General features: G+C 34.3%; 1 protein-coding gene across 3 annotated transcripts; it reads right to left on the bottom strand.

The window, feature by feature from the left end:
- Positions 1 to 756: 756 nt before the first annotated feature.
- Positions 757 to 8,516, bottom strand: LOC141481630 (uncharacterized). Of its 3 annotated transcripts, none has more exons than XM_074173488.1 (3): positions 8,480 to 8,516; positions 1,234 to 1,395; positions 757 to 1,170 (listed from the first exon to the last, which is right to left on the bottom strand). In XM_074173488.1, the coding sequence occupies exons 1-3, from the start codon at positions 8,486 to 8,488 to the stop codon at positions 832 to 834; spliced, it is 510 nt and encodes a 169-aa protein (XP_074029589.1). In that variant the 5' UTR covers positions 8,489 to 8,516; the 3' UTR covers positions 757 to 831. The 3 variants fall into 3 exon arrangements, with proteins under 3 accessions (XP_074029589.1, XP_074029588.1, XP_074029587.1); XM_074173487.1 differs by lacking the exon at positions 8,480 to 8,516 and adding an exon at positions 7,560 to 7,589 and having other exon boundaries at positions 757 to 1,155; positions 1,219 to 1,395; XM_074173486.1 differs by lacking the exon at positions 8,480 to 8,516 and adding an exon at positions 7,560 to 7,589.
- Between the last annotated feature and the right edge of the window lie 3,639 nt (positions 8,517 to 12,155).

The following is a 12,155-nucleotide window of genomic DNA, read 5'->3' as shown; positions in this document are numbered from 1 at the left end:
GGAAGCGATAACTGGTATGACAATATGCCTCTGGGTATAAATATAATCAACGGATGGACGAAATCTTCTGCTGAAGCAATTGGCTTGGATACGAAACAGAGGAAAATAACCAAACACTCTAATAGAGCAACTGCAGTCAGTCAACTAGCTAAGAGTGGAGTTCAAGAACAGCAATTGTTGAAAATTACTGGGCACAATAATGGAAATTTCATAAAACCTTATTTGAATATTGATCAGGAACATCATAACCAAATAATCAATAGTATGCGTGGAAACACCTATGCAGTAACCGAGGCAAATACAGCAAGATCAACGGAATATCATTATACGAATTGTTCTTTTAATAACTGTGTGTTCAATAAATAATTTTGTTCGAATTGCAAAAAATTTTTTCACCGAATATCCCTTCGGCGTCGGGATGTTACCAAATAACGTGCTTTCGAAAACTGTGATAAAATTATTTCGTTAGTTATCAATGTCCTTGGGATATTATAGCTGAAAACTACCCCAACTGTAAACATTTAATCTCAATTTTGGATATCCAGACGCCTTTCTAGATTCTCTAGCGATTTATATTTTTTAAATTTGTTTTCAAACATTTATACTGGTTATAAAATGATTTGGATGCGTCTCTGATTTTTGCCTCTACTTTACAAAATATGTTTCTAAGACAAGAATCTTACATTTCAAATTATGGTTCTGAACAAACTCATGCAGGAATTGAGGAGTGAAATAATTTTGATATATCAAAACGTATACGTTATACCTGAAATTTCTTTAATTTTCATAATGACTAATCATTCAACTATATAATCTTCTGTTGTTCATTTCTCAATAGTGACCGTGATGACCGTGATGGTAATTGCCCCAGTTTCCACCTGATTGTTGACCATGACCTCCGAACTGTTTCTTGTATCCACCATGATGCTGTTGGAACCCAGAATCGTGGTGACCGTGTCCACCGAATGAGCCATGTTGATGAGCATGTCCTCCATATTGTTGAACGTGACCTCCATATTGTTGATCGTGTCCACCATATTGAATTCCAAAACCGCCATGTTGTTGATTATATCCCCCGTAATTTTTTCCTTGTCTCTCATATTGTTGACCATGCCCACTGACGTATTGTGGATGAATTACGTCATACTGTTGACCGTGTCCACTATATTGTTGCCCAATCACGTCATATTGTTTGCTGATGCCACCGAATTGTTGACCATGTCCGCTATATTGCTGACTTTGTGGAATAAAATGTTGGTAGCCAGTATTATATTCGTGATAGTTTGTGGCAGCTGTGTCCAAATCGATATCTTTGTTTTTGTGATCTTTAAGTGGATTCCCATTATCTGGAGTAGCCTGGCTGATTGCCAATATGGTGGTGACGAAGAAAAGTATCTGGAATAAAAGTAATTCTTACTGCAATATTGTGCGTGGTTCTAGAGATATGTTTGTAAAATGTCTTCACAAAATGTCAAATAGAAAATATTGGATGAATTATCAATAAACGAAAGAAATTTAAGATTTGAATATTCAAAATTTCGTGAAAGTTACAGTCTTCATCAAAATTTGGTGTAATTTATTAGAATTATTGCTCCTAAAGTTGATCGTTGTTGTGACCATGGAGAGCAGGAATTGGAACATTTCTCTTTAGGGCAGCTGTCCGAGCATCTGATAAACTGGTTTAGTTTTCGACACTGAACGAGGTGACCACAACTCTGTCACCGAGTTGGAACCCATTCAGCAAAAAGCTCATATAAAAGCCGCAGAGATCACCTAACTTCTGCGGAAACACAAGGATGAGCCAATGCATGGGGCCTTCTTCAATAACCTTGGAGACCTTGGCTTATCAAAGCGCCTGACTTAAGTTTTCCTCTGGTCGAGTGGGCTGAGTCGGAAACTAAGGGGTTCATCATGGCTTGTCCATCAACGGATATTGAATCCGTTATGGGGAACGAGAAGTGCCAAATTTATTGGAACTATGCGTTCCCCACCATCAGGCTCATACAGGGTGTTCCTTAAACACATGCTAATATTTAAGGAGGTAATTCTTAGACCCAATTTAAGAAAAAAACTTCCTTTGGACGTATGTCCGAAACGCCTTAACTTTAGAGATACAGGGTGGCAAAGTTTTCAAAAATAATCAGTTTTTTAATAATAACTGAGATAATTTTGTAGACATCTTTGGCATATTTGGTACATATGTTCCATGCCTCAAGGTGCATTTTCTGATGTACACAAATTTGTATTTTTTCAAACAGTGGCATCCCTACGGGTTTCGCATTGAATATTTTTGGGGAAAAAGTACTACGCCAATGCTTTCTTCTCAAAATAAAATCATTTTTTAAATCCTCATTTATTTTTGAGAAAATTTGATCTCTTGGTATTTCTTTGTCCGACGCATGATTTTCACTCAAAAAAATAAAAATCGACAGAAAGCAAATTAAGAAATTAGATCAATTCTAAAATGAATGAGAATCTGAAAATTGCTTCATAACGCATTACCAATTCCCTAATAATATTTGAAAACATAATCTGCAAAAAAATAAATTTTTCACAAAAACGAGTTTTATTTTATTTTGTGACAGTAAGTCTAAACGAATAGCACAAATTTGTTAATTAGTAATAATACCAAAACTGATTATAAAAATTGTTGGAAGTGGCCACCTGCACTTAGTATGCATGCTTCCGCCCTTCTACGCATGGAATTATGCACCCGTTCAAATATTCCCGGCGTATTTCGTATAGTTTCACACGAGGCTCTCTTAAATCTTCTGAAGTATCAACGGGAGTTTTATACACAAGAGTTCTAAGGTGACCCCATAAAAAAAATCTAAACTGTTGAGATCGGGGGATCTTGCTGGCCATTGCTGAGGTCCTCCGCGACCTATCCAAAGATTAGGATGAACTGTATTTAAATGGTTTCGGACAATTACACTGAAATGAGCAGGGGCGCCATCGTGCATGTACCATATTCGATTCCTTAACGCAAGTGGCTCATCTTCCAATAACCCAGGTAAGTCTTCTTCGAGAAAGTGTAAATAAGAACGACCATCAAGGCGTTCTGGTAGAAAAAATGGGCCTATTAGATGATCACCTATAATTCCTGTCAATGCATTAACCAAAAATTGGTGTTGGGAATGGGTTTCGGTTATTGCATGGGGATTTTCTTCAGCCCACACATGATTGTTATGGAAATTTTGAATGGCATTCCGAGAAAAATTTGCTTCGTCTGCGAACAAAATTTGTGTCTTAAACTGCGGATTTAGTGCAATACTTTGTAGATACCACTGACTGAAGTTCACACGCTGTGGAAAATCTCTGGGGAGTAATGCCTGCACTCTTGAAATATGGTATGGGTATAACAAAAAATCAACCAAAAGACGCCAAACAATTTGATGACAAATATCCAGAGTTCTAGCGATCTTCCTCGTACTCGTCTCAGGATGTTCCTCAATTTCTTGCAGCACCACTTCCTCAATTTCAGGAGTTCTTACTACACGAGGTCTACCTTCCGGAGTCCCTTTCTTGAAACTACCAGTTTCCCCAAGTCGACGATGAATATTTGAAAAGGTTCGGCTATCTGGTAAGGCACGATTAGGATATCTTTCCTGATAAATGCGCCTGGCTTCTGTTGCATTACTATCGGCAAGGCCATATACGTAATGCATTTGCGCCATTTCCGCATTCGTATAATTTACCATATTTACTGATATTCAGAAAAACAGCGGACTACCAAAATAACTTCAATAACACTTCAAAATCAATCAAAACGCGCTGTGACAGTTTTCAACACCAACACCTTACTTTAAACCAACATCAATATTAGCTACTGACGTTTGTACATACAGAGAATTCGTTTTTTATTGCTATGGTGGGTACGCTGTTTTTTCTGCTTTTAATCTTTGAAAGAAATCACATATCGACAAACTCCATATTTCCAAGAGGTGCAGTGAATAAATTCTGCTACACGTCATTTATTCCAGGATAACTAAATTTATGTTTTCAAAAATTATTAAGCGGTGCTGCGTTATGACGTAATTTTAATTGAGAACAGTGCATCTGACAACAACCAGATACCTTTTAGATCCTCAATTATTTTGCAACAAATCTGATCTCTTAGTTTGCTTTCAGTCGATGCAAGATACCGCATCAGATTTTTAAGGAATTTATCCTTAATTAAAGCGATTTTTAATTTTTTGAGCGAAAACCATGCGTCGGACAAAGAAAACCCAGCAAATCAAATGTGCTCAAAAATGTATGGAGATTTTAAAAATAATTTTTAATTCAAGATAAAGCAGTGGCGTAGTATTTTTTTCGCCAAAAATATACATTTCAAAACTCGTACGTACGCCACTGGCAGAGAAAATTAAGAAAATTGTACATCAGAAAATGCGCCTTGAGGCATGGAACATATGTACCAAATATGCCAAAGATGTCCACAAAATTATCTCAGTTATTATTAAAAAACTGATTATTTTTGAGAACTTTGCCACCCTGTATCTCAAAAGTTAAGACGTTTAGGACATACGTCCATAGGACGTTTTTTCCCTAAAATGGGTCTAAGAATTATCTTCTTAAATATTAGCATGTGTTTAAGGAACACCTGTATCAGCTAATAAGCCTGATGTAGTCCTTCTCGGCCACTAGAGCAAGACCATATTATGTCGTCTTCTGGCGAGACGAAAATCGTTATCTCCGAACTCTATCTAGACCACTCTGTTAAGATGGTTGTCCTGATTATTGGAGTCCTTGGTGGAATGATGTCTTCTCTACTCTCGAATCTCAAAAGCATACCGGCCTGCCGCATTAAGGCAGAAATCTTAGCCGGACAGATTCAGAAGGCTGCCATTCTTGGTTCACTGCGCTTGCTCAGGGCACATTATTCTCGGATTCAATGATCACTTATCCCACGGTGTGGGAGCGGTCGTTGGTTGATAATGCTGGCGCGCCCTCCCGAATGTATCGGTGGTTCGGGGATAGGGCCTGACCAGCGCATACTTCGATAAATGATAATAATAACAATTTATTTTCCAAGGTTAGGTTACAATGAACGATAGCTCGACTTTCAAAAAAGACGAAAACCGGGATAAATATATCTCAGTTCCATACCACCCATACACGAAGAAGTTTGGAAAGGTTTTTAAGGAACTAGGTATGAAGGTAGTTTTAAAAACAAGTCGTACACTACAGAGCTTTTTAGAAAATCCAAAAGACAAAGTCGAGAATTCGGAAAAGTTTGGAATTTACGAAATTAAATAAGGACTGCGATGCAGAATATTATGGACAGACAAAAAGATCTATTAAAATAAGATATAAGGAACACTTAGTACATCTAAAATATGGAAGACAAGAAAAATCAGCAGTCGCCCATTATATTCTGCAACAAAACCATTCCATAGAATTTACTTCATTAAGATTAGTTAGACAAGTTAACAACAACAGGCGTCTAGATGCCTATGAGAGTGTAGATATAAGTACACATAATAATATTATAAATGATTCTTATGGAGATTCTGTGAAACATGTTGTTCCTTACGAATCAGTAGATAGTTGTCCTGAAAATCTAGAGAAGAAAATTGGATTGCATAATTTAGGAAACACTTGCTAGATGAATAGCATTTTACAAGTGTTGTTCATGACGAAGAATTTCAAGAACGAAGTTTTAATGATGAACGAGAACGGGAATGTTTCCTACTTATTCATCAAACTCAAACACCTGTTCATGAAGCTGAAGTTTCGTAAGAAGGTATCATCTTTCCCTCCAACCGATTTCCTGGAGTCTTTGAAGTCCACTAGATACTCGTTAGGACAATAAGAGGATTGTTCCGAATTCTTGGGGTTCTTGTTGAATACTCTTCGTGAGCAAAACAATAGCAAAATCAATGATCCTGACCGCTCTGGACTGAATGATTCCGTACAGCCATATCGTCATGTGTTTGTAAATTTTTGTTGGAAAGATCCTCACTTGTTTACTATGTGGTAAATGTTCAAGAAGTACCGAAAACTTATGTGAATTTCTGGAACTTTATCCAGCTTTTCCTAATATGACTAATAACCAGTCCGTGCAAAGCTTATTGTTAAATCATCTGAAAATGGAATTTTTAACAGGTGATGATCGACTGTATTGTCAAACATGCGCCAAACTAACTGACTGTTATAAGGAAACAAGTATAGCTGAGGCACGAGTCAATCTTATAATAACACTGATGATTTTCAAACAAGACTCAACCTCTAACGGAAGCAAGAAACTCTTCGGAAGGTTCGAAATAGATGAACATTTCAACCTAGCAGACCACTATTATAATATTCATGCAGTCATTGTTCACTGTGGTTCTGGCGTTGAATTTGGTCATTATTACGCCTTGGTCAAAGACGAAACGGACTGGTTTAAGTTTGACGATAGTCGTGTCACGAATTGTTCTGGCGATGCATTGAATCTATTGGAGCCTCTGGAAACACCCTACATTTTGTTTTATAAGAGAGAGAACATTGTTAGATCAAGATCTTCAGATGATGTGGTGCTGCAGGTTTTTCCGGGATTTCCTGCAGCTGAAAAAGCAAATGCGCCACTGGAATCAATGAAGTCGCCCCGGAGCGCCAATTAATTTTTATTGATGGTTTTATTTTATTTTTATCGTTGTTTTAATAACGGTGGCAGATCAATACCTAACAGTATACTATATAGCCTGTTTAAATAATATTTTAATCATTAGATTTACCTGACTATTACATAAGGACACATTGTAAAATGAATGTAAGACTAGTAGATAAGGCAATATTGTGAAATTAATTTAAGACACTTGGTACGCAGGTGTATCTATGATATAAATAAGAAAAACATTGTAAGTATGTTTAGTTTGATCTTCCTCTTGAAGATGATCACTTGGTGATCGGAACCCATGTCGAGGTGTTAAAAATAACGATTTGGTGTTGGGAAAGAACTCCAGTAATATTCATTTCCCAAGAGACATAATATTGAATTGGAATAGTCAAGTCCAGAAAAAAACACATACAATTTAGATTTGCCAAATTCACATTCGGAGCTTTGGAATACAAAAACTCGCCGTTCAAAATTATAAACATATTAAAAATGTTATTTGTGTGAGATATAACTGAAATATTGATAACAATGTTCTTATGGGATATCTTTTGGAAATGATCACAGAAGTAATAGAGTGACAAAATACCTTTCGAATGATACATCACTCTACCCCTAATGCTATTGAAAAAAATAGGGGGGTTAGTTGTTTCGGCAATGATTTCCATATCAGAATTAGTCCCGCTAGAAATAAAAATTGATTTGTTCCTTGAAATTTTCGATTACACGACCGTTTCTGACTTACAGGGGGATCAAGTTTTCCGGAACGCCCTGTATAAACAATGTGTTACACGAAAGGAAAATAATTTTGAAAAAAATACTTCTTTATGAACACTAAATTATGCAAAAACATTTTTTTCATTCGATTTCTATCCCAAATATTTTTTACGGAATTGAATCAGACATCATTCGCGGGATTGCTACACAATATAGTGAATGAAAGAGATAACATTCCACTCACATGGAACACCATCATCCTTACTGATGAACATCTGATGTTTCGACATGAGACCTTATTGACTCTTCGGCACCAAATCTGAATAACATAAGATAAAATCATGACTTCATGTTACGAATGAGTTTAACCTGTCATCGATGACAGATGAATTCAATGTTTATTGATTGATTCAAACAGACCTACATGAACTTATGGAGGTTGGTATAGCGAGTGTTATCATTCGTTATCAAATTCATTATGGTCCTTTTTCATTATTATATTTTTTTGTATTTTTATATTGGGAAAATTGTGAGTTAAATTAGTTGTTTGTTTTGGAATTTTCGGTATTGTATGAAGTGATTACTGTTTCATTGTCATTTTAGACAGGCTTATATATTATAAAATTCAAATTTCAAGGTGGAAACATATTCTCATTGGCTTCACACATTAATAATTATCGACACTCTACCATGGACTACATGCACACCACAGACAGTCTTCGACTTTGTTTATCTATTTAGTTTATTTGTTATCGCCATTCTTCAATCATTTTTATGTATTACTTTTTTCTAAGAGTAAACCTAATATTATAATAATGTTTTGAGGCCTATCACTGCTTCAATTTGATAGTATTATATAAATATTTTAAATTGAAGGGGTATTTTTTTTGTAGGAGTGATTAATTTTTTATACAAAAAAAAATAAGATAAAAAGGAAGTACGAGGGAGTCTTTCAAATAAAGGAAGGAAGTAACTCTATACATTGATGTGTAGATCATGCAAAGAAGTAACTTTCAGACACAAACTGAAAAAAAGTCCTCCTGAAACAGCTACTTTCATATAAACATTGAATTACACGAAAGAAAAAAATTCTTCCGAAACAAATACTTCTATATGAACACTGAATTATACAGAAGATACTTTTCTGTTGCTTTTTTTACAAACCTTACTCATCTTGGTGGTGATCACATCAACAACTGAATTATACCGGTCCAGATTTTAATTTATACTTACATTTTCTGTCAAACTCCAGTGTTGAAATTTGAAATTCAAATTTTTGTTTCGACGGCTTATATTGATATTGCATAACAGAAAGAAGAGATTATTTTTGATGTATCCTGCTCTATTAAAGATGTCCAAGACCTTCAAATTAATGTTCTTGAAATAATTAAAATTCATTATTACTTTCCATTGCCTGCTGTTGTTTCTTTCTCAAGGATCTCAAAATTAACTAATGAATCAAGACTTAGTGTAGTGCTTTCATTAGTGCATTTGTTTTTTTGGATTTGTGTTGGTTTTCAACTTCATACGACATTGACTCAATTTTTTTTTGTCTAACAACTATACATTACTGCAACCTTCAGCTGCCGGTGAAGATGTGCATCCGTAGTCGATGTTCTGGAATCCAAATGGAATGACGCGACAAATGTGCAGTCGTCAGCAAAGCAATATATCGGATTCTTGTTTTTTTTTCAATAAGTCGTTGGTATACATTAAAAAAAGGTTGGAAACAAGTATTCGAGATGTATCCATCAAAGTCAAAGTCAAAATATGCTTTATTGTCTGAAGTTTAAGATCTTATTGACAAAGCTTGGTTAAAATATTTCGAGAAACAAATTCACACATAGTAGCTATAGCTACTTGTCAAGTTATAATTATTCGAGTAATGTTCTCGAAAACTATACACTATAAATTAATATATATTGGCAGGTAGTTGTTGAATAAAATTTCAGGTAGTTATTGAACATATGTACAAAGAACAGAAAAATAACAAAAACAATTAGTATTTAAATAGCACAATACACTTGCACGAATATAGCCAATAAGAACGTTGAACGTTTGAAGTTCCATTTGCTTTAGATTTGTTTACTGCCAGTCTTCAAGCATAGCCCACTGACTAATAAGAAAGTTTTTTCCTTATTCAGAGGAATCGGGCAAATTACGGATATGCAGTTGGTTAATACCTCGTCCACTAGATGGAGTGACATTTTGTGATGTTGACTCCAACTTCGGAAGAGGAATGAAATACTCTGAAAGAATTTCGGTTTTCAATTGTAGAATATCATTGACTTTAGGTCGATGATGGTCACTATCTTGCACTGATGTGTGGCTAATAAGCCCGAAACCGGTCTACAAGTGTGCCCGTTCCATAATTGAAGGTCGACTCTTTCAGTTGTATTGCTAATTGCATATGCAGGAAATTTTCTGTGAAGATTCCTGCACTGATGCCTGTCAGATATAATCCAACGCCCTTCGTGGTATTAGCCAGGGGAGTAGTTGTTTTCTGATAGGCGTCAGTCCATTAAACCTATGGTGTAGGTATATAGACTGGCTTGAACGTTTAAAGTTCCATTTGCTATAAATAAGAGTTCATTTGGAAAATTTTCAATATTGATTACATAAAACGAGTCAGTCACAAGTTGAATAAAAAGTATTTTGATAGTACTCTGATAAATTATAATAGGCTCTCTCACAAAAAAAATCCTTCAAAACTTCCCTAAAGTTTACGTTATTGCATGTCAAATATCAGATTTGATGGAAGGTGATTGAACATTTTCAACCCATTATAAATATATGTATCGTTTATTTAGCACAAGCTAATGCAGTTACAATATTAGTCTCAATCTAGGTTAAAAATTTAAATGTCACAATTAAAATTTAAAATTTAAAATCATGTACATTGAAACATATAAATAAAAACAGCACAATAAATAAAATAAAAAGAAGAAAAAAAACTGTATTAGCAGGTTCCTATACAAAACACTTTGTAGGTCTAAAAGGTGCACTTTTAATTTTCTTTTAAATATATTTAGAGAGGTAGCATTCTTAATATCCTCCGGTAGTTCGTTGAATGCTTGAACTCCTTTAATGAAAACTGTATTATTTGAATTGACATTACTAGTCTGACGTATATGAAAGTTATTGCGACTTCTTGTATTGTATTCATGATATTCAAAGTTATACTTTAATTTGTCATGTAGATATACAGGAACATCACCAGTTTTAATTTTAAAAATAAATATTAATGCTAAATAACGAAAGTAATTTTTTACTGATAACCATTTTAATGTATTCAACATTAATGTTATATGTGTTCTTCTATCACAAGATAATATTACTCTCATTCCTCTATTTTGAAGTTTCTGAAGTCCTCCAATTTCATTTTGGTTTAGTAAGTACAAGATGGTTCCACAATAAGTAAAATGAGGTAAAATCAAGCTATTATACAAAAGTAAAAGCGACCATTGGTTTAAGTGCTTAGATTGCCTACTTAAGTAATTAATTTTGAATGTTATTGTTTTAATAATATATGAAGCACGTTCCTTAAAAAACATTCTATTATCTACAATTACACCCAAATATTTAATTTTTCTTACTAACTCAATTTTATCATTTGATATTTTAATATTGTAATTATATTTTTTGAAGTCATGGTACTGCTTGTCATTTCCTATAATCATGAATTTTGTTTTATTTTTATTAATTTTTAACGAGTTGAAGCAGCACCAGTTATATACAGATCTACTCTAAACTGACATTTGTTTAATATCTGGTTTCTCTCGAGAAAATTAACTTGTCTTCTCTTGACTAGTTTTTCTATAATCTTTGCAAGTGTTGCTATTAAAGAGAAGTTAGAAGAGATGCCAATATCTCCACCTCTATCAAGAGGAATAACAATAGACGTTTTGAGAAAATTTGGAAAAACTCCTTCTTTATATGAGATATTTATTATGTCAACTAGTACTGATAAAGCATTGTCTGGTAGATTTTCGAAAATATTCAAGATGTCGTCAATTCCTGAAGTGTGTTTATTTTTTATCTCCCTAAAGACTCCTTTCCACTTGAGAGGTTTTTCCATTCTGAGAGGTTTGTGTCATATAGAATAAAATTATCTGCTATATCAATATCAATCAAATTATCAAGTGGATCATACGGAATGTGAATATTTTCAGTTAATTTTTCTCCCGTCATGCAAAAATAGTTATTGAAATCGGTGGATGATAATGGAGTGTCCAATTTTTGCTTTCTTCCCTTTCTACTGAGATCATTAATTATCTTCCATATTTCTCTTGACTTATTGCTTGCTTTGTTTATCCTGTAAGTATAATAAAGAGTTTCAGCTAGTTTTATGGTGTTTCTATATATTCTGTGGTAGCAGGTGAAATAATTTAAAAAATATGCGGATGATGTTAATTTTCTTCTGTATTGTAAGCAAAGAAAATTTCTTGTAGACACCCTTATTCCTTTTGTTATCCATTCCTTCTGATCATTATTTTTTATTTTAATTTTTTGTATCGGAAATCTATTATTGAATGTGAACAATAACATGCTATAGTATTCTAGAAAGGGATCTTCAGATAGTAGAATTTGATTCCAGTCTATATTCCAGTCGTAGAACCTATTATAATTTCTAGCACAGAACAGACTTCCATATTTGAATTTCGAACAATTTTCATTGTTGTAGTCTAATTCAACATTAAAGTGGATGATTTCGTGGTCTGACAAACCTGAGGGAATACCTCGCAAAAAACAGATTCAGTATTCAGGTTAGTAGTAGCAGTACATACATAATCAATAGTTGATTTTGAATATTGCGTAATTGCGACTGCCACTTGCAGGG

The sequence above is a fragment of the Leptinotarsa decemlineata genome, unplaced genomic scaffold (genome assembly GCF_025532065.1).
Source record: "Leptinotarsa decemlineata unplaced genomic scaffold, Ldec_3_MD MMD2_tig00000251_RagTag_RagTag, whole genome shotgun sequence".
In the NCBI taxonomy this organism is placed as follows: Eukaryota; Metazoa; Arthropoda; class Insecta; order Coleoptera; family Chrysomelidae; genus Leptinotarsa; species Leptinotarsa decemlineata.
This window is presented reverse-complemented; position numbering and strand designations above follow the sequence as displayed.